The sequence below is a fragment of the Anguilla anguilla genome, chromosome 11, assembly GCF_013347855.1.
Source record: "Anguilla anguilla isolate fAngAng1 chromosome 11, fAngAng1.pri, whole genome shotgun sequence".
NCBI lineage: Eukaryota > Metazoa > Chordata > Actinopteri > Anguilliformes > Anguillidae > Anguilla > Anguilla anguilla.
Window position 1 is genome coordinate 9,424,093 of NC_049211.1, and position 26,976 is coordinate 9,451,068.

Consider the following 26,976-nt stretch of genomic DNA (forward strand, 5'->3'; position numbering starts at 1 on the left):
TGCTTATTCCCCAGGTGGCCCTTGGGTGAGCCTCAGTCTCTGACAGAAAGGGAATTCATCAGTAAAATTTCAAAAGTTCAAAAGCAGAAGAGTTAGTAAGGAGAACGTTAGGGAAAGGAGTTGGGAGAGGCCCCCTCTGCCACGCTGAGCGCATGTTTTTAGTCTTATCTTGTGTACATCATGGGGTATGGGATTTTATTTTCAGAAAGAAAACCCCCCATGGATGTGATTTCACAGGCCTGTGAGTACTGAGGCGTTGATGCAGTGAGCGTGACTCCTGTGCCTTTGGGGGCTTTCACAGTGAAAACCTCCATCAGATATTCCTGTTGTATTACCCTGGGTACCAGACTAGACTTTTGAATCTCAATGAGCCTATCCTGGTAAAAAAAAAAAAAGAGCCAAAATAAAAAGTAAGTACACCACAGAGCCAGAAGCAGCCATATTTAATGGTGGCGAGAGGGCGTTATATTGGCAGTGTTTTTTTTTTTTTAAGATCTAGGGCCTCGGGGGCGACAGTGTACCCCCCTGTTCTTTCAGGCCACTGTGCATCCGTCAGGACATGTGACACGTGGTGTGATTCACAGGGCTGCAGTGGTTATGTTCTCCTTGGGGGGGGGGGGGGGGGGCATACAGCCGGTTTGTATGGATTCCTTATGGCTGCTTAGTGTTTTAGGGGCTGCGGTGGCCTTGCGGTGACTGAAAGCAAACCATGGTGGCTTTTTGACCCAGGGGGAGAAGCATTACACACACACCCCCCCCCCCCTTCCTCCCCGAAGCTTTTGGGGGGAGGGGGGGGAGATGCCCTTTGTCCTGGCTTGTGGCTCTCACCCAGGACAGACTGGAACGTGTGACATCACCCAGAAAGAGGCAGCACACACTGTCCCCATGCCCCCTGAATGCTGAATCACAGCCACCTGAACCTCGTCCCCCCCCCCCCCCCTCCCCCCCCTGCAGTTTCTACATCCCCTGTGTTGGACGCAGCTTTAGTATTCTCGGCCGTTCTCAGCGGCAGTTTTCAGGAGTGTTCACACACATACTCAACATCAGTGTTAGTCCCATGCGGCTGTGTAGTTCCGTCCATCCTGGGAGAATCCGGTTCAGTACAGGCCTCTCTGTTCTCTATTCTGTGCGCGCGGAAGCTGAAGTGATGCGTTCAGGTTTTGTTGAGAAGGCTGGAGGCATGGACTGCACCGCTAACTCCGCGGAGGATGAGATTAGTGGATGTTTATCTCCCTCTCATTGTTCCCCGTCGTCTCCCGTATTGGGCAGAAATGGATTCCTCCAGACGGCCTTAAACGGCACGCAGCGCCTTTCATCAGCGTGAGACGTTTGCCGTCCTGACGTGGAGGGGGAGCGGTAGCCCCGCTGGCGGCCGGTGAAAGGTTAGGCTGCAGATAGCGTTCGCGTGCGTCCGCCTCGTCCTAAGACCCCCCGCGCCAGGTCTGAGCGCTCCCAGAGGGGCCCCCGACGCTGCAGCGACTCCCGGCTCCACCGTAAGAAGGAAATGAGCCCTTGGCTTCGCGCCCGACGCCATTACGGATTCCTCGTTCGCTGGGGGTGGGGGGGGGGGGGGGGGGGGGGGGGGGGGGGGGGGGGGGGGGGGGGGGGGGGTGGCGGGGGGAGGCTGTAAATAGTGTACACCTTTCCTGTCGAACCCGAGATCTGCAGCGCACGGAAATCATGAAGTACTGTTGTACAGTAATGGGATCAGAGTCATGTGAGAGAATGGGGGGAGGGAGGGAGGGAGAGAGAGAGGGAGGGAGGGAGGGAGTAATGGGAGAGGCGCTGAGAAGTGAGAGAGGCAGCGAGAGAGTGCACGCATGTCTTGGGCGTCTCGCTGAAATCTTGCATCCTTCTCTCCCTCCCTCCTTTCTCTCTCTCTCTCTCTCTCTCTCCGTTTCTCTTTCTTCCTCTCTCCCTCTTTCTCCCTGAATCCTCGGAGAGGCGCTTTCAGGGACGAGGCTGGCAGGACCCTCCCTCCCTCCCTCCCTCCCTCCCTGCTCTTCCCTCGCTCGTTTTCGGAGGGACATTTTCTTCCCCCTCTGCCCCGGTCTCCGCCGGTCCTCCTCTTCCTCACGTCTGACCCTGACCTGCCGCGACCCCGCCATGCTGCTCCTGTACAACTGTCTCATCTCTCTCCTAGAATCGATCTACCGCCGCGGGGCCAGAAGATGGAGGAAGCTGTACAGAGTGAACGGGCACCTTTTCCAGGCCAAGCGGTTTAACAGGGTGAGTGGAGCTCGTGGGGCTGTTTGGGGGGGCAGCTGGGGGGTGTCTGGGGTGGGGGGGGGGGACTTAAATATCGTATGCTACATGTTGATGAATGGTGAACAATGCACGTGAAGAAATCATGAAGTGGGTGGGGAGGCAAAATGGTGTCTGGTGTGGATAGCATGTGTAGCTTAAACCGTTCTCCACAGTGCTTTGTAGTGCTACCTTTATTGGGCACACTCGGCCAGTGGATAACAGATGCACGGTGAAGAAGAAAAAGAAAAAACATTCGGCAGTCACACCGTCTCCGAGCTGCCATGGCTCTGCTGTATTATTTAGGAGGAGACGGCCTATTTCACGGTTGCTTTGTTTTGGCCTATTTTTCCTCCCCGCCCTTCCCTCCCGGCTGCGTCCGCTTGGTGAAAGTGGACATTTCTGGCCGATTGATTTCGGATGTGGCGGCGCGGAGAGAGAGAGAGAGAGAGAGAGTTTGTCTGTTTATGTCCGGAGTGCTGTTTTGTTCTGGGAAGCTCTCTGCCCACCCTCAGGGCCTAGACGCTGGGCGGTGGGGACGCAGACAGGGGCTGTAATGCTGTTACACCCAGCTTCTAAGTGCCCACTGTAACCCGGGAGACAGTGAGACACTGGGGCGATGCCTCTTGGCTGGATAGAAGACAGTGTGGTTCTTGTTTTGTGTTAAATGGCCTTTTCTGCACTTTAGAGTTTTTTCCTTACTTGGGCTACCTCCAGAAGACCCTGCCCATGTAGCCGTCATGGCACAGACACACAGGATAGCCGTTGAGCTATCGGAACTGGTTATATGAATATATATATAGGAGTATATGTTGTGATTTTTCCCCAGAGAATCTCAAGATGATTCATCATTAACGTGAATGTAGAAAGGTTTAAGTAACTACCAGCTTATCCCTGTTTGCTTTTGTTGTGCCTCTTGGTGTCTTAAGTGTGCCTTAGACCTGGTCCAGGGGGAAGGGGCTCCTTGATCATTTTAATAATTTCTTTGTTTGTTGTGTATTTTACATCTTGACCTTTACGAGGCCTGGTGGTCAGGGTTTGTAGAGAGGAAGTGACGTCGTTGGTGAGCTTGTTTTGGGTTCCTGGCTGGACTCTCTGTCTTGGCTGTGGTCTCAGTGCCCGAATAGTGGAGCACAGACTTCCCTGCTTATGCTGCACGATCATATTGTCTCAGCTTGGGGATCTACGACAATTATTTATTCTGCGATTCTCTGATCATATAGGCTGATTGTCCAATGTGATGCGTGAATAGGCTTTTAACAGAGGTGGTGGAGACGACTCATATTGTGGTGAATCTGTGTGAATTCTAAAGGGTTTTGTCATTTGAGGACAGCGGTATTGTTGGTGGTGCCCCTTTGGTGGGGGGCTGGCCTCTGTTCTCGTTCCTTTTGTGAACGTGCTGCCATAGGATATGGAGAGAAGGTGGCAATATAACATGCAGGGGACTGCTTCTCTGTGTGCAGGAGAACTTCAGCTTTGGGCTGAAAGGTTCCAAAGAACAATCGCCTCACTTCTTATTTTAAAATGAGAGTGTTGAGGAAATCATTTTGGCCCGAACATTTGTTATGATCGTTAATATCCTCTAGCATAATGAAATATGTATGTCAAGATTCCTGGTATCGGCATGGAAGAAAATAAAATTTCATAGAGATTCCTGTCATGTAAATAATGAGAAAACATCTTTTACCTCTTTTCTCTATTACAATAGTAAGAAAGTATTCCCTTGAAGATTTTTTTGACTGTAAGTGAAATTGGCAAATATAAAGAACTGTCAAGTGTAAGATGTGATTTTTTTTCCACTATGCACTTTATCTTGAACATAATTGAATTTATCTGGGTTTTGACATTATAACTATAAGCAATAATTTATCTATGACCTCTGGATAAAATAGTGTATTATATTTTCTGAATATCAATGAATCCTGAGCTGAATGTTTTTATATGACTGATCTTAAATCTTATAAAAACATTTTTTGCCCTATGAGTAAAATCATTATAGGGCTGTAAATAAAAAGGATGCATCCTTACACATTCCTGAACTGATCGCTGTGAAGTAGCATTTCGAAAGCTGTGAGCAGAGACAGTTGAACAGTCCAGTGTGGTACCAGAAAGTCTATGACTCCGTCACATGGCTCTGTAGTGCTGGTGCATCATACAGATATTTGTTACCCTTCCGCAATATTAGTTCATTTAAGGTTGTCCTGCAGAATCTGGTGGGATAGCACTGAACTTCTCTAGGAGAAAACAGTGGGCAAATCCTGTCTACTCTATAGCACTCTGATGTTCGGCTGTTCATCAGTCCTTCTCACTAATGCGGTGTACTTGTCTGTGTCAAGTCAAATTATCTTAGAATCATTGCAATTCGTTTTATATCCCCTTTTACTGCAGCAGATTTTTTATTTATTTAAAGATGCTGCTGTTAAAAATAGGTCATTGAAAATACCTGAGAATGCAATCACTGTCAAATCTGTCTGTCTTTTAGAGAAATGAAGACAGTCTACTCGCCATCAAGCTTTTTTAAAAAAAAATAAAAATAAAAATGATTATCTATTTTCATCCTTGAGCTCTTCCACATAGGAGGGGGGCAGAACTGGGGTTACAGAATGTCCCTTCTGTCTGCAAAGCAGTGACATCATAGTTCTTATTTCCCAGCATGCCCCTGGCAGAGAGTGCAGTCTGTGGGGAGTCGATGACTGTTTGATTAAATTACTACCTTGTTTGCTGAAAAAGACCAGAAAGCACATAAAGCATCTAGACTGCTCACACTGTGTTTACCAAGTGGAACAGATAAGGGGTTATAAGATACCTTTACTCAAAAAATAAACATTTCTGTGACCCTCTCAGGGGAAACAGTCATTGTTCCCTCCAGGCAAAAGAACTGTGCTGAAATTACCTGAAACAACTGAAGTCGGTCTGCTCAAGGGCCCCAATTACCTTGGAGGCATTTACTTGAAATTGAAGATGGTTTTACTCATTTCCATTTCAATCTGTGTTTGTTTAGACTGCGTAAGTTCCCTTGTGCAATGCTGACAATACGACTACACCATTAACTTGAACGAATGAGAAAAACCGAGGCCGTTTTCTGAACGGAGTTTACGCATTAACATTAATGTTCAGGCATTTAGCCGACGTTCTAATCCTGAGTATGTGTGCGCTTATCATATAGGCAAGGAGCAGTGCTGACGCTATATCATCTGTGTCACAACTGATAGTTGTATCCGATACAAAATCTTACAGCGTATGGGCCTGGATGTAGTATTACTTATTACTTCCTATATGTAGTGTTATACTTACTAGATTAATATCTCGATTGACTAATTGTCTGAAAATCTTTTTGTCACGATTATGCAAAAAAGATTATTTGCGTCTGCAAAGCGCAGGACATTAATACTTTCTTCATATTTGCCTCCCTGGCCTCCTTACATCATGGTCTGCAGGTTCAGTACTGTATGTTACCGCCATGGTGCTGTGCGTACGCTGTAGTCTTTGCCCCTTGTGAGTGCGTCAGTTAAAAATAGATAAAACAACATCTGTTCCAACGTAAATTGTGGGAAACGTATGCTCGGCTTTGAATCTGCTGTATTTTTATTATTTTTATTTTTTTAAGTGCGATTAATTAACCAACTCATTAACAGTCAAACCACCAGCTGTGGCTAGCCGGGGAGTCCCATGCGCAGTAGAGGGATATCCCTTTAGAGTGCCTGGATACCAAACCTGTTTTTGCGTGAATAAATGACGTATTTTCAATGTCAAAGAATAGATTGCGTCCATACAGAGATACGAGAGTGTTAGGGTAGGTTTAGTCTGGAGTAGTCAGTTGCTTCATTTGTTTAACTGTGCTGGGCCGGTCTCTGCAGTAATCTATTGTGCCACAGTGTCGGTGCCAGTAAGTTGATTAAGGGAAGTGATAAGTTAGTCGTGGTCTTCTGTCTGTTTGGACATAATGCTCAGGTACATGTAAAACGAAACTCACTCTGGCCGCATTCTCTTCCTTGTTCTGCGTTGTACGTCGTACATAAAGTGCCATTTATTTGCGGTGACAGGTTACGTGATAAATGATTTGCCTTTGCAGTAAAGTTAATTTACAGTGGCGGGGATCACAGTGGCAGTCAATGCTGTGTAATTATGATTTATATATCCTGCAGAGATATGAACCTCCGAACTGCTGACTGACTGTTTACCCGAACAGGATTATCAACGTCATGCTCAGTCGAACCATATCAAGTACCTTATTATAAAGGCAAGATTAGATTCTGCCAAGACTAGACTAAACAGATTATCTGTATTATCATCACTGATGCTAAATCATGAGCATTAAACAGAAAATAGTCATTCTTTGCATTCAGTTTTATTATAAATGTTCTATTGTTTTCCATCGTTTTATCGATTTCTTTCTTGTTTATCATATCCTGTCATCATACCTGTTTGTCATATCTCTTTTTTTCCTTACTGTGAAGCACTTTGGACATGCCATTTGTTTGAAAGGTGCTATATAAATGAAGTCTATTATTATTATTATTATTATTATTATTATTGATAAAAATACTATTGAAAAAACAACCTGACATGTATAACTGTGTGTTTGGGTTCTGTAATCTTCTGTAATCCACATACACACCTTCCTTTCGTTACGACTATATGTAATGTTTTCATTTCTGAGCACGGGCTTGTGCTGTTGTGATTGGATAGCCTCGGAAGGCTCATGCTAACCTGTCAGAAAGGCCATGTCTCCGTTGTCTCCTTTCCACTGGCTCTGAAGTCAGTTGTTTAAATAGGAAAAAATGCTTAGAACACCATGAAACTGGTCTTTAAGGAGAGCAATGTGTTTCCACTGATGTGCAATAGGACTGCACCTGTTAAATACGGAAATGAGTTCCCTTTTATTTCTGAAATCCAACCCAAAATCTCACACTGTGCTATTAGGGTACCCTGTAGACAACCTTGTGCATTTGTGCATCAGGCTATATAAAACCCTGCATAAAATGAAATGGGGGGGAAAAAACGCATAAAATAATGCCAGTTAAAAAGCACTCGCAGCCAAACATTGTTCCAGCTCATTTGTGAATGGAATAAATGGCATTTCCTTGCACACATTCAGTGTAATTCGCCAGCTGGGCTGGGTTTGAATTTCTGTCTGTAGGGTAGGTAAGCCCGGGTTCCTGGTAATGGACACTCACCTGTCTCCCCCCCCGAGGATGCAGTGCCAGTTGGTTCTGTCCTGTACCTGCTGTTGGATTCTTAATGGGTACATTGAACACATCTCATCCAAAAATAGCACCTATTGAAACCTGTACGGTGTTGGGGGAGGAGTGCGTGTGCCCTCCTTGGGTCAGTCAATTTTCCGCTTTTCAGTTTTTAAAAGACTTTTAAAAGTTCAGAAGCAGTACTAATTATACGGAATGGAGAAGCCGAATATAGTTACGGGCCTTTTTCTTTTTCTTTTTTCTTTTCTTTTGCGAAGGCAGAAACACATTAGAATTCATGTTCTTGGAGGCGCCTTGCAAGCAGTCGGTTAATTAAAGGATATCACTGTTCCAGATGCAAATTCAAAAGGTGCTAACCATGCAACACCGCCAGCGGTGTGGATATATCGGGAGTTCTCCTTTACAGCACACCTATGCTTATATTCTGCACTTATCTACAGGGTGTCATTAGACGCATTGACACATGTATTTTGACCTTCACTGACTAAGAACCCGTTTAGTCAGACCCAGTTAATCATGTGGGTTGCCTTTGATGTGCTGTAGATCAGACCTGGGTCAAATGCGTATTTGTTTTGGATTCAAATACTTTTCCACGCTTTACTGATCTTGTCTGGTGGAGTGGAACCAATGAAATACTCTCAAAAAGTGCAAAGCCCGCCTTGTGGTCATATTGGCGGGCTCAGTTACACCAGGCAAGATCAATAGAGCACAGAAAAGCATGTAAATCTGAAACAAATATGTATTTGACCCAGGTCTGCTGTAGATTAACGGCACAAGTGAACATGGATGTCCTCCTCCTCCGTGAGTGAGAGAGGGGGAAACAAGTTCCTGGCAGCCGTGACGCTGTCATCGTAAAGAGGCTCATGCTTATATTCATGAGGCCCTTCAGCCTCCAGCCGGCGTGGGAAAGGCAGACAGGGCGCAGGTTGGGCGGCTCATTACGGACTGTTCTGCCGTGGCCATTACCCAGAATCCACCTGGCGTCATGCGCCCGGATCGATAACGGCCGCCGCGGTCTCGCCCGCTCGGCAGACCCTGTGTGCGAGCCAATCGGTGCTCAGCTCTGCTTCTCTGCAGCAGAGATCCGGGTCAGCTGTCCGTCAGGCGGCAATCCACGACTGACACTCGAATGAAACCACAACCATTTCAGTGTCATTTCAGTATTCAGCTTTTTTTTTGTTTTTTTTTTTGCATCATTGTGCTGAATTTTTAGATTGTGTGGCTGGTGCTTCTTTCAGCCACACTAAACTTTGACAGTTAAATGTGTCAGCCAGCGACTGAAATGAAACTCCGGCCATTTCAGTATTTAATTTTGTTTTAAACATCATCATGCTGAATTTTTAGATTGTGTGGCTGGAGCTTCATTCAGCCACCCGTAACTGTGATGGTGAATGTGTCGGCCAGCGACTGAAATGAAACTCCGGCCATTTCAGTGCCATTTCAGCTTTCAGCGTTTTTGAACCGGGCGTTTTTGATTCTCAGATTGCTTGGCTCATTGCGCCGGTGAAGGCTCGTGTTTAACTCCCTGCGCTCGCTCCGTTGTGCGCGTGCTTTGCCTCGCTCACAGGAAGTGTGAATGCTCTCTGACGGGGAGACAGACGGGGGGGGGGGGGGGCTTGGTTCACTCCCGCCCGGCCGTGAGTGAGAGGGGACGCGCGTGGCCATTGTGTTCAGCGCTCAGACGCCCTGGCCTCTGTGTGTTTGCGTGCATCACTCTGTGAGGGGGCGGGCGGTCACTCAATGGACCTTTTGTTCTGGCGTGAGGAGAGGCGCATCTCTGGTCTGGAGTGTAACCGGTGCTTAGGGTAATAGCAGCTCACATTTTCGTGGCTTTCTTAACCTCACCTCCATTATCTTCAGTTGCAAGAGACTGCATGTCCTTGAAAATATACACAAATTTTGATTGACATGTGGCACAGACCATAGGGAATGGACGAATCCTCCCACGTGGGCGGGGCTTTGATCGCCACCACGGCACCTTTTGTGATATTATCACTTCTCTATCTGTTACCCTCTCTGCTTTATCCCTGTCTAAATAAAGAAAAATAAAAAGGAGGGCAGTCTTTTGTGTGTGTGTGTGTGTGTGTGTGTGTGTGTATAAATATATATATATATATATATATATATATAATGTATATATATATATATTCAGAAAGTGTGTACCTCTTCATTTCAGAAAGAGCATACTGGCGTATCAGAATTACGTACTGTAGATATTTTTATATACCAGTTTTATTGAGATATTATTACTGAGGTGAGCCTGCGCTATCTTTCTCCTTCCTTCCTTTCAGTCGTGCCTGGCTGCGCTCTGTGAACTGGCCCTGCCATGCCTTGGGGAGGGCTTTTTACAGAACACTGCGTTCGCTGTGACATTTTTAGCAGATACGCTTGACCTGGATGAGGCAGAGCCTGCTCAAGGTCACCCAGGAGAAGCTTTCACGTGTAGGATGCACGGGAAATAATGGATTTCGGTGGGGGCGTGTCTGGTGGCGTAAGGGGGCGGGGCTTCAGCTCTGCATTCATCAGACGCCACACTGCACAGACGAGGATGAGGATGTCCTCAAACAGTACCATCCACAAACGCAGTATACTGACTAAGAACACAGCACACCTTGACTGGCCGAAAGAATCCAGTTGTTTAAAATTGTTTTAAAAAAATGTTCTTGCCTGCACACCAGCGCCGATGCATTATATACTGTTGGCTCTGCAGAGTTAAGTGTGGAGTTAAATCACAGACCCCAGAGCCGGGCACTTTGTCATAGAAATCAGAGCCCAGACATGGAAATAATGCCCCTGGGAATTGTGGGAATGACGTGGGGCCGTGCTGAAATATAGGAGGAGGTGGAGACGATTCGCTCGACTCCTTCATCCAGGAACTGTACTCCTTTTCTCTCGCTCAGAAAAATGTAAAATGATGCCGCTTGGCTCTGGTGTGGTGAAAAAGAGGTCGATAAATTCTAGTTGGCTCATGTTATGAAACACATCACTTCTTGTAGGTAACCTGCTCCGTTACTGTCTGTTCAATACAGCCTGTAATGGAAAGCTTTAACATCTTAAAGGTGCTCCTATGAGCTTGCAGTCTTTTGCCTCCCAGTATACTGCAGGCTGTGAGCACACCTAATTGGGATAGGCATGGCATAGGGCAGCTAATACACACATTGCAAGCTCTCCTCTCCGGATCAGAAATCTGGAGCCATCTGTGTCAGAGCCACCCTTGTGCTGAACAGCAAACAGACAGTAAGAGCTGAGGAGCTGGTTTATTTATTTAAAAAATTAACTTTTTCTTTCCTCCGAAAACTTAGTGGGCTCAGAATTGGTGCGGCGCATTTTTCATTTGAGTTTGCTCCTTCTCTTTGAAACTAAGTATTCTAGCCGGGCACTTCTGCTGGCCTTTCTAGCGAGGTGATTCTACTGTCGATCGTCAGTAAAATTAATGAGGAATTTGCGTTTGTGTTGTGAATTTTGTGATCTGTATTTCACCAGCGTTAGCACTGCAGCTCTGGTGGGGAGAGCTGTTTATTAATTTAACAGCCTGGCCCTGGCGCTAATACTGCAGCTATTAGAGCAACTCTTTGTCAGTCTCAGAGCACTCAGACTGGGATGGGAAGCTAAAAATCTCTCTCTTAAGTAACTTCAGATATTTATAAAACCGATGCTCTTTCACACTTCTGTTTTGTTGGTGTTAAATGGCAGCTTGGCAAATAAAATGCCTTGGATTCGTGTCAACTGCAGACCTCTCAGATTGATTACTTTCCTCTTACTGTCTTCTGTCTTGGTATGGGGAATTTCGCCCCAGTTTTCCCTTGCTGTTCCTCATTGGTGTACTCTGACGCAAAATGATAGGGACTGATCTCACTGACAGTGCTGACCCTAGCCTTTGAAGGGCCCTAAAAGCAGGATTTGATTTGGGGGGGCCCCCCAATCCACCCACCCCCCTCCCTGAATCAACGTATACTTGGCTCATCTACGGTCTTATAAACATTTTTATGAACACAGCATACATCCAAATTACAAAGTAAAACTAAAGACGGACCTGTCTATAGCCACACTACATTCAAATATCTGCTCTGTTGTTTTAATCGATCCCTGAACCAACCCCTCATTTTATATGTGTGTCCATTAAAAATATACATTTAACAAACCGTGTGCTTGTATTGATATAGCCTAAATAACGACGCTCCAAATATTTTAGAGTAATTAGGGGGCCCCCTGGTGGCCGCTGGGCCATAAGGCGCCGCATGTGCCAGTTAATGGGTCAGGCTGACTCTGCGCCTGTAAACCATAGTTTGCATCCTGCTCTTCTTCAAGGTCATCGGACGAGCTGCTCGCGGTAGCCTTGGTGCACCGGCAATGACAATGACGCAAAAGCTGGCCAGTCAAGCACAGACTCTTGTTTGCTTGAGTGTTTCTGTGGGTGGGGGCCAGGGGTCTGTGCCGGAAAGAAATGTCTTAATTTCCAGCCCATGCCATGATGCCTTTTGGGAATTACTGGCTCTTTAAGAGTAGGAGTGACTGCCTGAGAGTTACAAAACATATCACTTGGGCATATTTTTCCATGATGTCAGTCAGATGTCTAAAATAAGAATATTACATGTGCTGACTAGTCTACATTTTAAAGACTGTATGCAATCACCTTTTCTTGAATTTAAAGCATTATTATTATTATTATTACTATTATTATTTATTATTATTATTATTATTATTATTATTATTATTATTATTATTATTATTAGCATTATCGTGAGGGGACAGTCCTTCATATTGTAAACCTGGCTGGACAATGCAGACCAGACCCTCCCTCTCTTACTGCATGATGTCATCCTGGTATGGATTTTCCATTTTACCTCATATCCTCTCCTGTCTGAAAGAGTGCTCTGTTTAACATAAGAGCAATCTCTTCATCTGTCCTGACTCTCTTCCTTTAAATGAATGTCTTCTTTATGTTCTTTATGCATCTTGTTTTGAGCCCTGCACATTTTGCTTTTATGTTTATGGCCGCTTGTGGTGGTCTCAGAGAATAAACCAAATGTTTTTTACATTTTTTTAAATATAAAAATGTGACTTCCTGTTTTCCTGTGTCTTCCTTGCAGAAAGCGTACTGTGGCCACTGCAGTGAAAGGATATGGGGGCTGGGGAGGCAGGGCTACAAGTGTATCAACTGCAAGTTGCTTGTCCATAAGCGTTGTCACAAACTTGTTCCTCTGACCTGCCAAAGGCATATGGTGAGTACTCAGGGCCTACATTTCCCATGATGCTCCATCACATCCCTCAGTCACTTTTGCAGCATCTCTTCATCATTGGGGATTGGCCAGATTTTGCAAACATTGCAAGGAGGATTTACTCGGTAAAACGGTATTTGCAAAATGCTCTTAACAAAATGTATTGCACAAAGCACCTTCCAGAGGGGATATAAGGTCTTAAAGGAATCAGGAGAACTCCAGCATTGTCCTAATAGAAATACCATTTAGATGGAAGCGTGTCATACAAATGACTCACGAGCCTCATGTACATGTAAACTCACAAATGTGTACGCAGACACACACGTGCGCGCACACACACACACACACACACACACTCTCACACACACACACACACACACACACTCTCACACACACACACACAGACACACACACACACACACACACAAACTAGCTATTCAATCATGCACTGATTATACGGCTCTCCTTTCTTTTTCAGAATATTTAACTGTAATTGAAACGTGCGTTAACCTTGAGTGACAGGAAGTTGAAGTGGAAATACTGTGTAGGTAGGTTGATAAGAAGCTGAGCTTCAGAAGTTGTACTTAATAGACAGAAGGTAAATAAACAACAGATGTGGCAGCAGGGGATGAAAACACGTTTTTTTAAATTATTAAACAAAAACAACAGCGCATGGAAAAACACTTTCTGCACAGGTTTCAAGAAAATGTTCACATTCAATTTGCAGTTGAATTCGAGTAAAAACTCAGTTTTGGTCAAGGTGTCCGTCCCAGGATTCCATTTCCCAGTGTTGTGGGCCCGTTATTATTTGCGTCATCGCCCTCTCTCAAGCCCCTGCTCTCATGCGTCTGTCGCCCCGGTCGGGCGTGACAAATTGATTATTGTTTTGTAAAAAAAAAAAAAAGAAAAGCAAGTGAGTTAGCGGGAACGGGAGTAGCTGTCAGGGTCCCGTCTGAAATCCATAACGCCGGGCCTGAACGCCGCTGGGCCTGAACGCCTCAGCGCCCCAGCGCCGCGCCCGCCGCCGTCTCCCCTCTGATCTCGTCCCGTACCCTGAACGTCTCGCTGAGCCCTGCCGTTGCCTCCCGAGGCTCCCAGAATGCACTGCGGGCTGTCTGCGACGCGCGGCGTCTTCCCCGGCTGTCTGAGGCGCCGCTGAGGGAGGAGGGCCTCCGCGGTGTCGTTCTCCCCTGCCGAGCGCGCTGCGCAAAAAGATGTGGCTCGAGGCACAAACATAAAGCATTATGAAAAGGGTGCACCGGCCCAGGCCAGCCTCAAACACACAGAAACCTAATTGAAAGGATCACATGACCCATACAGGTCTCAGACAGCCAATTAGAATCTGCCCTGGAAGTAGAAACTTAATATTTAATGCTCCATTTTAATGAATTAAACATTAAAGAACACTCTAGTTAAGCTTTTGCGTATTCTGCTAATTTAATCTTTTTTTATCTTTTTATCGCTGCGTGTGACCTTCGGCTCAGCTAAATGGAAAACAAATGGGTCCGGGTCAAGCTAATGACACGTCGCTGCTAGCCCATCAGAGCTAATTAATTCTGATCTTCTGCCGTTGTCTGCTTAGACAGACAGGACATTTGACTCGGTTGTCTAATACTACTGCTGTGCATTAGCTGAAGGCGGATATTAAGATCCTTTTGCAAGTGTCTGGTTGATAAGGAGCTACAGAATGGGAAGAAGCCGAAGGTCCAGACATGCCCAGCCATGATATGATCTGTGGCACCACAGATACTCTATACTGACTAGATATGCAGCTCCAGCTTTAGTTGCCCCTGTCCTTTGTATTTCCATTTCGCCATAGAAAGTCCAGTGTCTTCAATGGATGTTTGACCCTAAACATGCTCTTGAATATTTATTAAGAGCAAATCGGAGGGTTTGTTAGCTAATTGTTGTGCTATATGTGGACATTGTAACAGTGGTCATTATAGCTAGCTTTCTCGCTTGCTAGCTAGAATGCGGGTGAAACCATCGTCTTGTCTTACCCTGTTTTCAAATCAGGAAACATTATAAAATGCCAAATGTTACTTTTATAGGTAGGCAGGGGTGCTACAGGGATTTTGGGCCCCATGAAAAGATCTCTCATTGGGCCCTAATCCCCCCCCCGTACAGCACCCCTGTTGGTTGACCTGCTATAGGCTTGTCTCCTGGCAAAGTCTGTGGTTTGTTTCTACTGTTTAGTTTGATTGCTGTTCACCAAAATAATGATCTGCGTTGTCTGAAAAAATATACCACGCGAACCACTTCACTGCTGTCAAATTGTCAAAGGTAGTTCAGCTTTTGGCTGCATGCTTGTTTTGGTAGGTGCTATGCAAGACATCTCGCTAATCTGCAGGCACGCTGTCATTTTGAGTGCACTTCTGGAGGCTGTTAAAATCATTTTTCTAGTGTGATAACTGTCCCTACATGACTTAGTGGTATGGGAGACCTTAAAGTTTATCAGTACAGTAGCTCCCACAAGCCCTTAAAAAGACAGTGGGAAAGATGGCTAGACCATTAGCTGTTATGATGAACGCTAATGGTGGACAAATAGCTACCGTTATCCGTATGGAGCTGGTTATCTGGTGGAAATGTAGAGTATCTGTGCCTGCAGGCACGGACGCTGCTTGGCCCAAACCACTCAGCTCTGGGCACAGTGGGGCACCGTTGATTGACAGACACTGGAGGTGGATTAGCCTTCTTATGAAGGGCCTGTGTACTCAGGGTCTGGCCAGTGGCAGAGAGCTTGGCGGCAGGGCCACCTGAGGGACCGTAGAAGGGGTTTCTTCCAAAAACATGGCAAGAAAACCCAGCCAATAGGGAGTACCTGCAGAGATTTGAGCGGGTGACATTTTCATGAATGTCGGAGGCAAGCTGAGGCAGGCCATTTTATTTTATAAAAGAATTGTGGGTTTTTTTCTTCTTTTTCTTGCCAGCGTAACTGATTATAGATCCACTGTTTGTGAGTTCCTGCTTGGAAACCCCCCCCCCCCCCCCTCACGGTTTCTCTCCTTCTGGTACCCTTTCGTGCTGTATGTCTCCCGACTTTTTACCCACAGATATTACAGTGCATGGAGGACATAGTCCAACATGACTGTATGACTTTGAGGAAGAATTACATAATGTGTTCACAGCAGTATTCCTGTACTTCACAACTCGAAGACACTCCCCCACCTGCCTGTGTCTTCCATGTGATGGTGGCCTGGTAGCCCTTCTGAATGAGGACAGGCTCATTAACATAACCCCTCCCACCCTCTGTTCCCCCAGGATCCAGTCATGCCATCACAGGAACCCCCAGTAGATGAAAAAAACGACGAAGTGGACCTCCCACCGGAAGAGACGGATGGAAGTAGGTCTCCCTCGTTCCCGGGCGAAGGTCGGCGCTGCGGAACGCTGTCATGGCGCATGGCGCATGACGCGTGCCGCGTGCCGCATGCCGCAGCCCCTCACCTTGTCGACGGTGGGCCGCGTGCAGCAGTCAGGTGACAGGGTGACCTAGTTGAGAGAAGCGGTGCTGTGCTGGATTCCAGCCCGAAGGGGAACGCGAAGAGAATCTGGCGCCATCTGCTGGGTGCCGAAAGTCAATGCACGTTCCCACATTTTCACTCTGGTCACCGGTGGCCCCTGCAAACTGAACCAGCACACGTGACACTTGCTAGATGAAAAATAAATAAATAAATAAATGATGGTGTTCATCACATATTTTCTAATTTATGTATATGTCAGCGGTGTCAGCTGGACTAGTTTCACCTTTATCCTAAAAATGCTCTTGTTTTAATTTTTTTGGCTGTCCTTTTTGAAAGTGTGCACGTGCTCCTCCCCAGGGAGTTCCTGTGAGTCCCTGAGCCCACAGCCTGCTGATCCCCCCTCTCTGTCTCCTCCAGTGCCGTTCCCAGCCCACAATCGCAAAGTGGACAAACCGGAGGACGACTCGGAGGTCAGTCTCTCTCTCTCTCTCTCCCTCCCGCCGTTTTTGCTCCCCGGTCGATGTTTCTCTTCAGCAGCCGAAAGCGGCTGGCCTGAGCTCGGTCCTGTTTGTCTGTCCTGCAGGGTCAATAGCATCCAGAGGAGAAAAAAAAAACACACTGTCTCCAGTTGTCTTTTAATGAGGGCGTTTGTGAGAGCCAGACCTGGGTCACATACGTACGCATTTCTTTTGGATTCAAATACTTTTCTGTGCTCTATTGATCTTGCCTGGTGCATCATTAAAGCATTGAAAAGTGTTTGAATCCGAAACAAATGCATATTCAACCCAGGTCTGGTGAGTGCATTGTAAATTCCCGGTGCCTCCTCCCTTTATCGGACTTGCACACATCCATATTAGTGTGACGAAAGCACATACTGCAGAACCGAATAGAAATTAAATGGAAAGTTTTTGCTCATTCATCATTTGTTTCTTAGTGATTAGGCTTAAATTATTCATGTTAAAAAAGTATGAAATGATTAATGTGGTTTTAACAGCGTGGTAAGAATCCTGTTGTGAAAATCTCATAATTCACAGGACTGTCACTTCAGCTGAGCCTGGACAGCACAGAGTCTTAATTTAAGATTGTGCTATTTTTTTTTTTTTTTTAAACGGGAGTAAAAGCAAAATACTTTTCATGTGTCACAATATACATGCGTAACTGCACTGGAGAGCTGAAAACACCGGGAATGTGCTGCCACAGAGACCTCGCCTAATCTATGAGATACTGCAGCTACCCAAGAATAAAGAGCACTTATTACACACAACAAAACAAAACAAAGAAAAGGCTTTTTAAAGGAAGACAGCAAGTAAATAAAAAGAAGGAAAGCGTGAAGAAATCGATGAAGTATGAACACAAATCTTAAGAAGACATAAATGAAAAGATAAAAAAATAGATTTTTTAAATGGGCTTTTCAGCTATATTGGACAGGATAGTGTAGAGAGGCAGGAAGAACGGGGGAGGAGAGAGAAGGAGAGACGTGTGACAAAGGTCGCGCGGTCGGACTCGAACCGCCGACATCACGGCTCGTAATGAGCATGTGGACGGTGCCCCACAGGCTACGCCACGAGACTCCAAACTAGGCGCCGTTAATGGCCGCCCCCCTCCCCCCTCCCAGGACATCAAGGCGGTGGTGGACGGGATTGACGGGATAAAGATCTCGCAGGGACTGGGGCTGGGAGACTTCGACCTGATCCGCGTCATCGGCCGCGGCAGCTACGCCAAGGTGCTCCTGGTGCGGCTGAAGAAGAACGACCAGATCTACGCCATGAAGGTGGTGAAGAAAGAGCTGGTGCACGACGACGAGGTGAGGGAGGGGGGGAGGGAGGGAGGGAGGGAGGTGAGGAGGGAGAGAGGGACGGAGAGCGGGAGGGAGGGAAGGAGGGAAGGGGGAGGGAAGGAGGGAGGGAGGTGAGGAGGGAGGGGGGGAGGGAGAGAGGGACGGAGAGTGGGAGGGAGGGAAGGAGGGAAGGGGGAGGGAGGGAGGTGAGGAGGGAGGGAGGGATGGAGGGCAAACACAGCCACACTTTCTGCTGGCTGAGGACATTAGAATTCAGCTCTCGCCAGTTGGAACTATTACCAACCTGTCTATGTACTATATATGTGTATATATTGTTCATAAATGTTAATGTTGTTCTTTTTTGTTGTTGTTGAGGTTGTAAAATCAAACATTTTTTAAAAACATTTTTCTTTTGATTGTGACAAGTTGTCACTTTATTTGTACATGTATTTCTACTTGTTTTCTGATTGTTAGCGTACAATTGATGAAAACAAGTAGAGAAAGGCAGGGAAGGAGAGACAGATAATTTTTTTCTCTTTTTCTTAATACGCTTTTTTAATGGAAGAATTAATACTGTAGAATTATTAATAAAATAATTCTGGAAAGCTCTGAAAGCAGATTGTTGTACATACAGAAGAGGAGAGGACCACATTTATTACACATTGCCACTAGGTGGAGCTGTGGAACCAGGGACTGTAAAAAGAGTGTACTAAAGTACATTATACTCTGTAAAAAAGGAAAACAAGAAAAATAACCAGAGCTTATGTTATTGCAAAAAAATTTCCTGAGCCCTTCTGGTTTTTCTCTGAATTGTTTATTTTTTTCATATTTGAAATTATATCCCAATACATACGTTATGCAAATTTCTCTATTCCTAATCATGCTTGTATTTCTCACTACATTACATAGATACAAATTAATAATAATACAAGCTGATTAATGAGTTATTCATGTGATTATTAATATTTATGTAATTTGTAGGTTTATTCAGTGTTCAGTTGAGAGATTCCCCCCTTCCTAGAATCTTGAATGTGTTAGTAGAATGTGTTCTTAAAAATGTATTCTTTATGATTTTACTTACTAAAATTTATGGTTATCTAAAAGACTGTATTGTTGTCATGCATGTAAATGTACAACACAGAATGCCCTTTGCAACACTGATAACAAAGTGCAAAACACATTCACCAAATAATGCTATAGTTCCAGTTTGTTACAAAAACAAAACAAATGTATGTTACAGTAAAGCTAATGACACCATTACCTCCCATCTAGCGAGTAAAGACCTGGGTCTGCGTTACATTACATGACATTTATTTGGCAGATGCTTTTATCCAAAGCGACGTAAAATAAGTGTGTCGCTGGAACAACGCTTCGGGACTGTAGGGCTGGGCCAGATGTACTGTGGGCTTGTTCCATTTGGGCAGACCAGGTACAGTAGGCGAGGGGCAACATTTCGGGGAGGAACTTGGATAAAAACGAGGGCACCCTCGCCGCGAAGTCGCAGAGGGCAGGGACAAACACACGGCCTTGTGGGTAAATCAGCGAGGCCGGTGTTGTTAAGGGCGCTGCTCGCCCATACCAGACTTTTTAAAGAGTCGCTCGCTGTTGCCAGGAGACCGTGGTGCAGCAAAGGGAGGTGCAGGAGAGCGGAGATGTGGGTGGGTGGGGGGGCGCTCCTAATTCCTCACTCTTCTCTCCAATCAGGGAGCGTATCTGTGTATCCAGGATACTGAAAGCTAGTGGCGCTAATTGTCATGACATCTTGTCACGCGGTTAGAAAAAGAGCAGCGTTACTCCCGGCCCGAGAGAGAGAGGGCCTTGCGGAGGTCCTCCGCGGGTCACCCGGCCTAGCTGGGTTTCCGGAAGGTTCCGCCGAGCTGTTTTTTTGGACTCAACGTTTGCTTTTTTTTTTTTTGTTTTCCCCCATGCCGCTCGCTTGGCCTTTGGTCACCTGGAGCCGGTCCAGTTCAGCAGGCGCCCGGGCCCAGGGAAGAGTGGACAGTAACGCGGAGGGAAGAGCAGAGGCGCCCGGGCTCGCTCACTTCCGGCTGTCCTGCTTTTCCCGCGTAACGAGAGAAACGCCCCCCCCACCCCATTGTTTAAAGCGTTTTTTTGGCCGGTTCTCTCTTTCTCTTTCCCCGGCCCGTCATGATGATGATGAACGGCGTTTGGCGGTTGGTTTCGGTGGCTGTCGAGGCCGCGGGACTGGCTGATTTATTCTGCTGTTCCCGCCCGGTCCCGCTTTAGAGGGGTCCCTCTACCGGGGTCCCCCCGGACGCCGTCTTTGGCCGGACGCTCTGACGACCGGGAAGCGGAGAGAGAGAGGGGCTGACCCCCCGAGCGGATCCCCTGCGCCTCCGAGCGCTTCCCCCCCGCCCCGCGCTCACCCCGCGCCGCCCCGCGCTCACCCCGCCCCGCGCCGCGCCGCCCCGCCCCGCCCCGCGCTCACAGACACGAAACTGAGCGCTGTAAATCAGCCTCCGGACCCCCGCTCGATTCAGACCGCGGGGGTCGGCTCCTGACCCTTCCAGTTTCTGCTCTTTGGAGCGGGATGGAACTGCGTATGTATTCTCTCCCGGGCTGTTAGAAACCTCTGAATTATTCATTTGTGAGGGTAAAACATTTCACACTGTTTTTGTTTTGTTATTTGTTTTTTATTTTTTTTTATTTCCCTCACAAAAACTATTTTGGCCCAGAATCAAATTGACACTTACCATCTGCACCTGGAAGTTTACCGAGTCATGTGTTGTACGAGGTCACTGATTGTATAGTTTTGATAATTACACTCAATTGCAGAAATTATGTAAATTGCATAACTACTTTATAGCCACTACACATATAAAACACTATCAGCTCTACCAAATACCTCATAATGTCCATCACAATATATCCTAATGCTGATAATGAAGTATAATACAGTACTCTCTATGCAATGCTACTGATCAACTCTATTGAAGGAGATGTACTTTACCATATGTCCATGCATAGTGTGCATGAACTGTATTGTAAAATAACAAATGTGCTTGAATTTTTGCATTGAATATGTAATTTACGTACAGATTTATATTGATAACAGTCATTACAGCTAATAATATAATGAATATTGTTTATATGCAAACCTATATCCTGCTGAACGTGAAGCACAATACTCTATTAATTCATTAATTAATTTGTTTGCTTGTCTGTTTGAAGAAAAGAGAATGCTAACTGCACACTGCAAGAAAAAGATTGGCCTGACGCGTAAAGGCACTGATTTACTACAGCTCACATACTGCCTACAGTTTATTTATTACTTACTCTAAATTTGGCATCTCCAATCCCACCTGAATTTACAGTGACTAATTTGTGAACTATGTACAAGCGCGCTCATACACGCCCCCTGCTGCCGGCTCGGGAGAGTGCAGACAACTCGCAGTTCTCTTCCCAAAACACGCGGTGCCCGCCAGCTGCTTTTTTTTTTTTTTTTTGCAACTGCAGCCGCAAGCCGCGTACGTCCAGAGCCGGGGGCGGAGGGGACCCAATCTTACGTGTACGCGGAGAGCAAGCCACCGGCGCCGGGACAGCTAACAGGGGGTCGCTGAAGCAGTGAACACTGCTGTCCCTGCTGGCCGAACCCCTTCCAGCCCTTGGGCGACGTGAAGCCATTGTGTGCCGCCCCTGCAGCGCTGTCGGCCACAGTCATCACATTTACTTAGCAGACATTTATTTAGCAGCCGGCGCCGGCGCGGGCCGGATTCGTTCGTGGTGCTCGTTCATGTGCCGTGTGCAAGTGGCACTTTTTCCCCGAGTGAGCTACCCAGCAACCCAACACTGAGTCTATTTATAGCGATCCTCATAGCATTATTTATTGATTTGACTGATACTGAAGGGGACAGAGTGGATTCTTGGTACCACTGGCACAGTGTGCTTTAAGGAAGGCCAGGCAGCAGCAGCACCTGTCCTTCCCAGAATGTGGCTGAGGCATCTGGAACGGAGAACCCCTAACGCAGCTATCGCTGTTCGGGCCGCTGCGCAGACCACTTGGGCGTCTTTTCTAAAAACATTCAAAAGGGACTCTATGGTAAAGCGTCTAGCGCATGCTTCAGTAGAGCTTCACATCACACATACGCACTGCCTTGTCAGCCCCTTATTGGCCAGGGGAAGGCCTCACACTATCTCATTGGTTGATCTCAGTTGGGGGGAGGGGGGCGGTTGTTGGCACTGGCAAGGGTGCGGGGGCTGAGATGGCTCACGGCTTCTCTGGGTGTGAACGGGGCCAGGCGCGGGGGCGAGCGAGGAGCGTGTCCTGCATACGGGCACGCACGCTGCCAGAGCCTCTCTCTCTCTCTCTCTCTCTCTGTCTCTGTCTCTGTCTCTCTCCCTCTCTCTCTCTCTCTCCCTCTCTCTCTTTTTCTCTCTCTCTCTCTCTCTCTCTATCTCTCTGTCTCTCTCTCCCTCTCTCTCTCTCTCTCTCTCTCTCTGTCTCTCTCTCCCTCTCTCTCTCTGTCTCTCTCTCTCTCTCTCTCTCTCTCCCTCTCTCTGTCTCTCTCTCCCTCTCTCTCTCTCTCTCTCTCTCGCGCACATGCCTCACTAAACCCCGGCACAAAGGCCGTGGGCTGGAGAGACACGTGACCGAAGCAGAGCGAGCCGGGATGAGCAGCGCCCCCCCCCCCCCTCCTCCCCCCCCCGGGGCCCTGGTGCGGCCGGCGTTCCGTGGGTGGGGGAGAGTAGAGGCTGCCAATGCCGCGCGCGGAAAAGGGAGAGACCGGCTTTAAAATCCCCTCCCCTCATATTTAACAGAATGTGTGGAATTTTACTGACAGGCATTCCCGAGCATGTCTCGCATTCTGTTTACATTATATTGATTATATGAAAGAAAAAAAACCTTGTTTACGTGTCTCTGTGTTTCAGCTTTCAGTGGGAAAGAAATACGGCAGAGTGAAGTAATGGTGAAGGTATTTTAAAACAAAGATATTAGCGGATGTCGTGATGAGAGGTGCAGTCCTGATCAATTGCTTTAACAGGCAAGGAAAGAAGGTCAAGTCAACAGCTGCCCGTCCCTGTGATTCCTAGCGACACGGTTCATTTTTGGTTAATCTGCTTTCCTTCGGCTCTTGGGCAGGAAATTAAATTGCGCTGCTTTGTAAAGACGGTCTGTGCCGTGTGTCCTCTTGTGATTGGGTCTGTGACCAAACGCATCAGATGCACGATTGGGAGATGTCCTCGGCGTGTCACATCTGGCTAAGCAAATAAACGATCACATTCCCTTTAAAAATAGCACCCAAAAAAACCTGTCAGCTAATTCTGTGCACCCCTAAACGAGTGTATTCATACTGTCTTTTTTGTTTCTCTTTTTCCCCACTTCACAAATCTGTGCTCAGAAGAGTAAATCACAGGTGCCTCTTTTGTTTTCGAAACTGCAGCTCTCTTAGTAGCCTACCGATTTGTGTTGTGGTGCTGGTTGTAGGTACGTAGGTGTTTTCTCCCAGTAAGCCGTAGGTAGTAGCGAAAAGGGAAAAGAGCGAGCGAGCGGTCTCTCTCTCCGTACCCGTAGCGCGCGTGGCTTTTGTGTTTCCCCGTGACCGCGCTGTGGCGGGGGGGCGGAGCTCAGCGTAACGCGCTTTTCCCTCTCCCCCCCCCCACGCTCCCCGGAGAGAAAGTAAAAGCAAGCCCCTGCCTAAACGGTCCTGCAGGACGTTTGACGTGAGAGCGGAAGACGAGCGGCGGAATTGGGTGTCGCCGCCGTCGCCGCGGAAACGACAGACCGCCCCCCCCCAACCCCCCCCCCCCCGCTGTTACACGCTAGGCCGGCGATGTCCGTGCTAGCCTTGCGCACCGCGGTTGGCGGTTTACATTATTCATCCGCCCGCTTAGATGCCCTTCTGGGGGGGGGGGGGGGCGGCCCGCGACTCTCGCGGCTTCATCTCTTATGCATTCGCTAACCCCGTTTTCCACGGATGGGCTTTGACCTGGAGACTAACGAAGAAGAGAAGGAACAGGCTCTAGGGTGTAGCAAGCGCTGCCCCAGTGGCATTTAGACCCTCCGTAGCTCGAGTCTGTTTTTCTTTTTCACATCCCCCCCCACTGCTGTATATGTTATTTATCCCCCCCCCCCCAAAAAAAAAATCTCATCTTTAGCTCTCATGCCATTCTGTTGTATTCTGTCTGGGGCAGTTATTTCCCTGTGGTGTGGATTTTTGGTGTTTGTGTAGAGCAGTAGCCCGTGGTGGAGCCATGCTAACAGTGAGAACAACAGCATGCTGGCTGACGTGACTGCGTCCTTTCTCTGTTTTTTTCATTCTCTCGCTCTCTCTTTTTTTCTTTTTCAAGGACATTGACTGGGTCCAGACGGAAAAGCACGTATTCGAGCAAGCGTCCAACAACCCTTTCTTGGTCGGCCTTCACTCTTGTTTCCAAACCGAGAGTCGGTAAGACAGTCCGCTGTTTCGTAAATTTTGGATGGAGGCATTTTTTTAAGGTCAGATGCATTCTTGTGTGGCCTTGAAGGATGGACTTCACCATTAAAACATTTTCTGACAGCTTTGCTCCAAACTGTTGATGAAATATTAATATTAATCTCGCTCACATTGTGTTGTGCACAGGTTGGCAAAATACAGCCTTGATGTTTTGTATTCAATATTTAATGTGAATAAGGTGCGGGTCTATTCATTAAAATAATCAGAAAACGGAGAGGTACAGGCAGTACCTCAAGGGAAAAAGAAAAGCACAAAGCTCTCTCCGTCCCTCCAGGACTTGAATAATTTTTTGAACAAAGGTCTCGGAGAAGCCGTAGCGAAAATTGTGTTTGGGTCCATCCAGACGCGCTCGACGCTTTCGCTCCCTGCAGAACGGGCCGTAAACGTTACCGATCTGGCGGTGGGGGCGATGAGGTGATACGGTGTGGGGGGGGGGGGGGGCGGGCGGGGCAGACGGGTCCGGGGAAGAGGCCCGGTCGTGTTTCGGCGAGATGGCGGCGACCCCGCTGAGATCAGTTAGAGGGCAGGAACTGCGTTCAGCGCCTCCGCGCGCCAGAGCGAGCGCAAGCCTCCGCATGTCTGCACCTGACCCGCTCACCTGTGGAGAGGCAGGCCTCTAGGGCGGGGGGGGAGGGGGGGGGGGGATTAGGGCTAGTGTAGTGATAAAACGGGCGCGGAGCAGGTTCCAGCTCGCTCCTGACGACAGGACTGATCCCATCATTAATGAAAAATGTACTGTTTATCGCTGGGAATTAGAGAGTCCCATCAGAGCTTCAGCAGAGTGATGAGAAGCTCAGCCCCTTTGGCAGCTGCTTGTCAGTGCTTGTGGTGGAGGTACCCCCGGCTCCCGGCTTCTGTTATTGCTTCGCTTCACCCCCCCCCCCCTCCCCTCGCCCCCCCCCCGCCCGACAGCTCTTTTCAGAGGACGTTACTGAAGGCGATATAGGGTGTTTTTCTAAAACGCAGTTGTCTTTGAATGCAATTAATCCGTCGTGAGAATAGCATGCCAAAAAATTTTAAGGCCCTGTCAAAGCACAGGTTTAAGGATTTAGTGGGATTTTTAAACGCCTATTGATGCCAGTACAAAGGCCTTCTCCTGGTGTTACACAATCATAAATTATTATTTGTTTATATTATTCGTATTATATTTGAGTTCACGTGTGGACTCAGGGTCTAAAACGAGTCTGGAGTCGGGTCTCAAATCGGCCCGGAGGTTCAATGCTCAAATCTGAAAGCCAGAGAAACGTTTTCTCTCCACCAGAAGGGTCAGCTGTCCCGTAGAAGGGTCCATCCTCTGTGATAAGCATTCTACAGCAGTGGTAACCAACCCTGTTCCCGGAGATCTACCGTCCTGTAGGTTTTCATTTCAACCCTAATTTGGCACACCTGACTCTCCTGATTAGCAGCTCGACAAAGATCTCTAGCTGTTGAGTGAGGTGTGGCTTTGTTGGGGCTGGAGTGAAAACCTTCAGGATGGCAGATCTCCAGGAACGGGGTCGGTTACCTCTGTTACCACAGAAATGCCTCGACGAAATTTGGGTTTAGAAGGAACCTCGTCACAAGGGGGCGCTCTAACCGCAGACATGCTTTCCTCCACCCCCCCCCCCCCACCCCTTCCTGCTCCCTGCCCTCCCCTGTTTCAGGCTCTTCCTCGTGATCGAGTACGTGAACGGCGGCGACCTGATGTTCCACATGCAGCGGCAGCGGAAGCTTCCGGAGGAGCACGCTCGGCAAGTGTGCTTTCGTTTCCTCAGGCGCTGCGCGACACGGGTCCACCAGCAGGGGGCGGTGGCGGGAGGGGGGAGGGGGGGCGGGGGGGTCTTTCCACTGGGAATGGCTTTCATTAATTGGAAGGAACAAGACTAGAGTTGTTCTTTTTTATTTTTTTCATTTTTTATTTTCGAAGGAAACTATTAGAGGGAAAATGTGGAGGACTCGTGCTGCATTAGTGTTCCTGCCTCTTCCCTCTTGCCGTCGTTCTCAGTATTGGATTAGGCGGGAGCGCAGAGTGCCCGTTGCTGGCCTCTCCTGGTCGCCTCCCCCGTTGCCCACATAATTGGAAAATGCTAAGGACCGGGGGCTTCAAAGCCATTTCCAGGAATAGCCTCCCCGAGCATACAGTGGCATACAGGCTGTCCTCGTTTTTGATTGGATTTCGGTTAAGTTGACACTGGAAGCTTGTTTTTTTTTTTCCCCTCCTCTCTCTGATGAGTTGCACTCAGAATGACTGACAGTCGCGCTAGCAACTCTCGCTAACTATGGCTGCGTTTGAGGGCTCGTGTAAAGCTGCACAGGGCCTTGCCCGCTAGCTGTGTTTTTTGGGGGGGGGGGGTATGGTATGGTATGGCGGATGGCGCATTGTGCTGCAGTCAAAGACAGCCATGGCGAAAAGCGCCCGGAGAATAAACTTCTAGAAGGCTTGACTCCCCGGGAGTTACTAAACATTGGAAAGCGAGAATAGCCCCCCCCCCCCACCCCCCCACAATGTGCCGCCCCGCTATTTGCCGTCTCAATCACAGCGTAATGAAGGAGGATTAAGTGGTGGGCGACGGGGGGGGGGGAGACGGGGAGGCGGCGTGATCTGTATTCCAGTGGCGGAGCTGGAGAAGTGTGTGT

At 47.7% G+C, this 26,976-nt stretch overlaps 1 protein-coding gene across 6 annotated transcripts in view; it reads left to right on the forward strand.

Annotated features, from left to right (window-relative positions):
• The window catches only part of prkcz (protein kinase C, zeta), a 138,856-nt gene that overhangs the window by 85,177 nt on the left and 26,703 nt on the right, over window positions 1–26,976 (forward strand). For 5 of the 6 annotated variants that reach the window (XM_035381240.1, XM_035381242.1, XM_035381245.1 and 2 more), the window contains 7 exons: window positions 2,144–2,229; window positions 12,539–12,670; window positions 15,929–16,010; window positions 16,486–16,598; window positions 17,744–17,932; window positions 24,215–24,312; window positions 26,004–26,090. In XM_035381240.1, the coding sequence (XP_035237131.1) occupies window positions 2,144–2,229; window positions 12,539–12,670; window positions 15,929–16,010; window positions 16,486–16,598; window positions 17,744–17,932; window positions 24,215–24,312; window positions 26,004–26,090 (787 nt within the window). The remainder of the gene's footprint in view (window positions 1–2,143; window positions 2,230–12,538; window positions 12,671–15,928; window positions 16,011–16,485; window positions 16,599–17,743; window positions 17,933–24,214; window positions 24,313–26,003; window positions 26,091–26,976) is intronic. The other variant, XM_035381241.1, reaches the window with a different exon arrangement.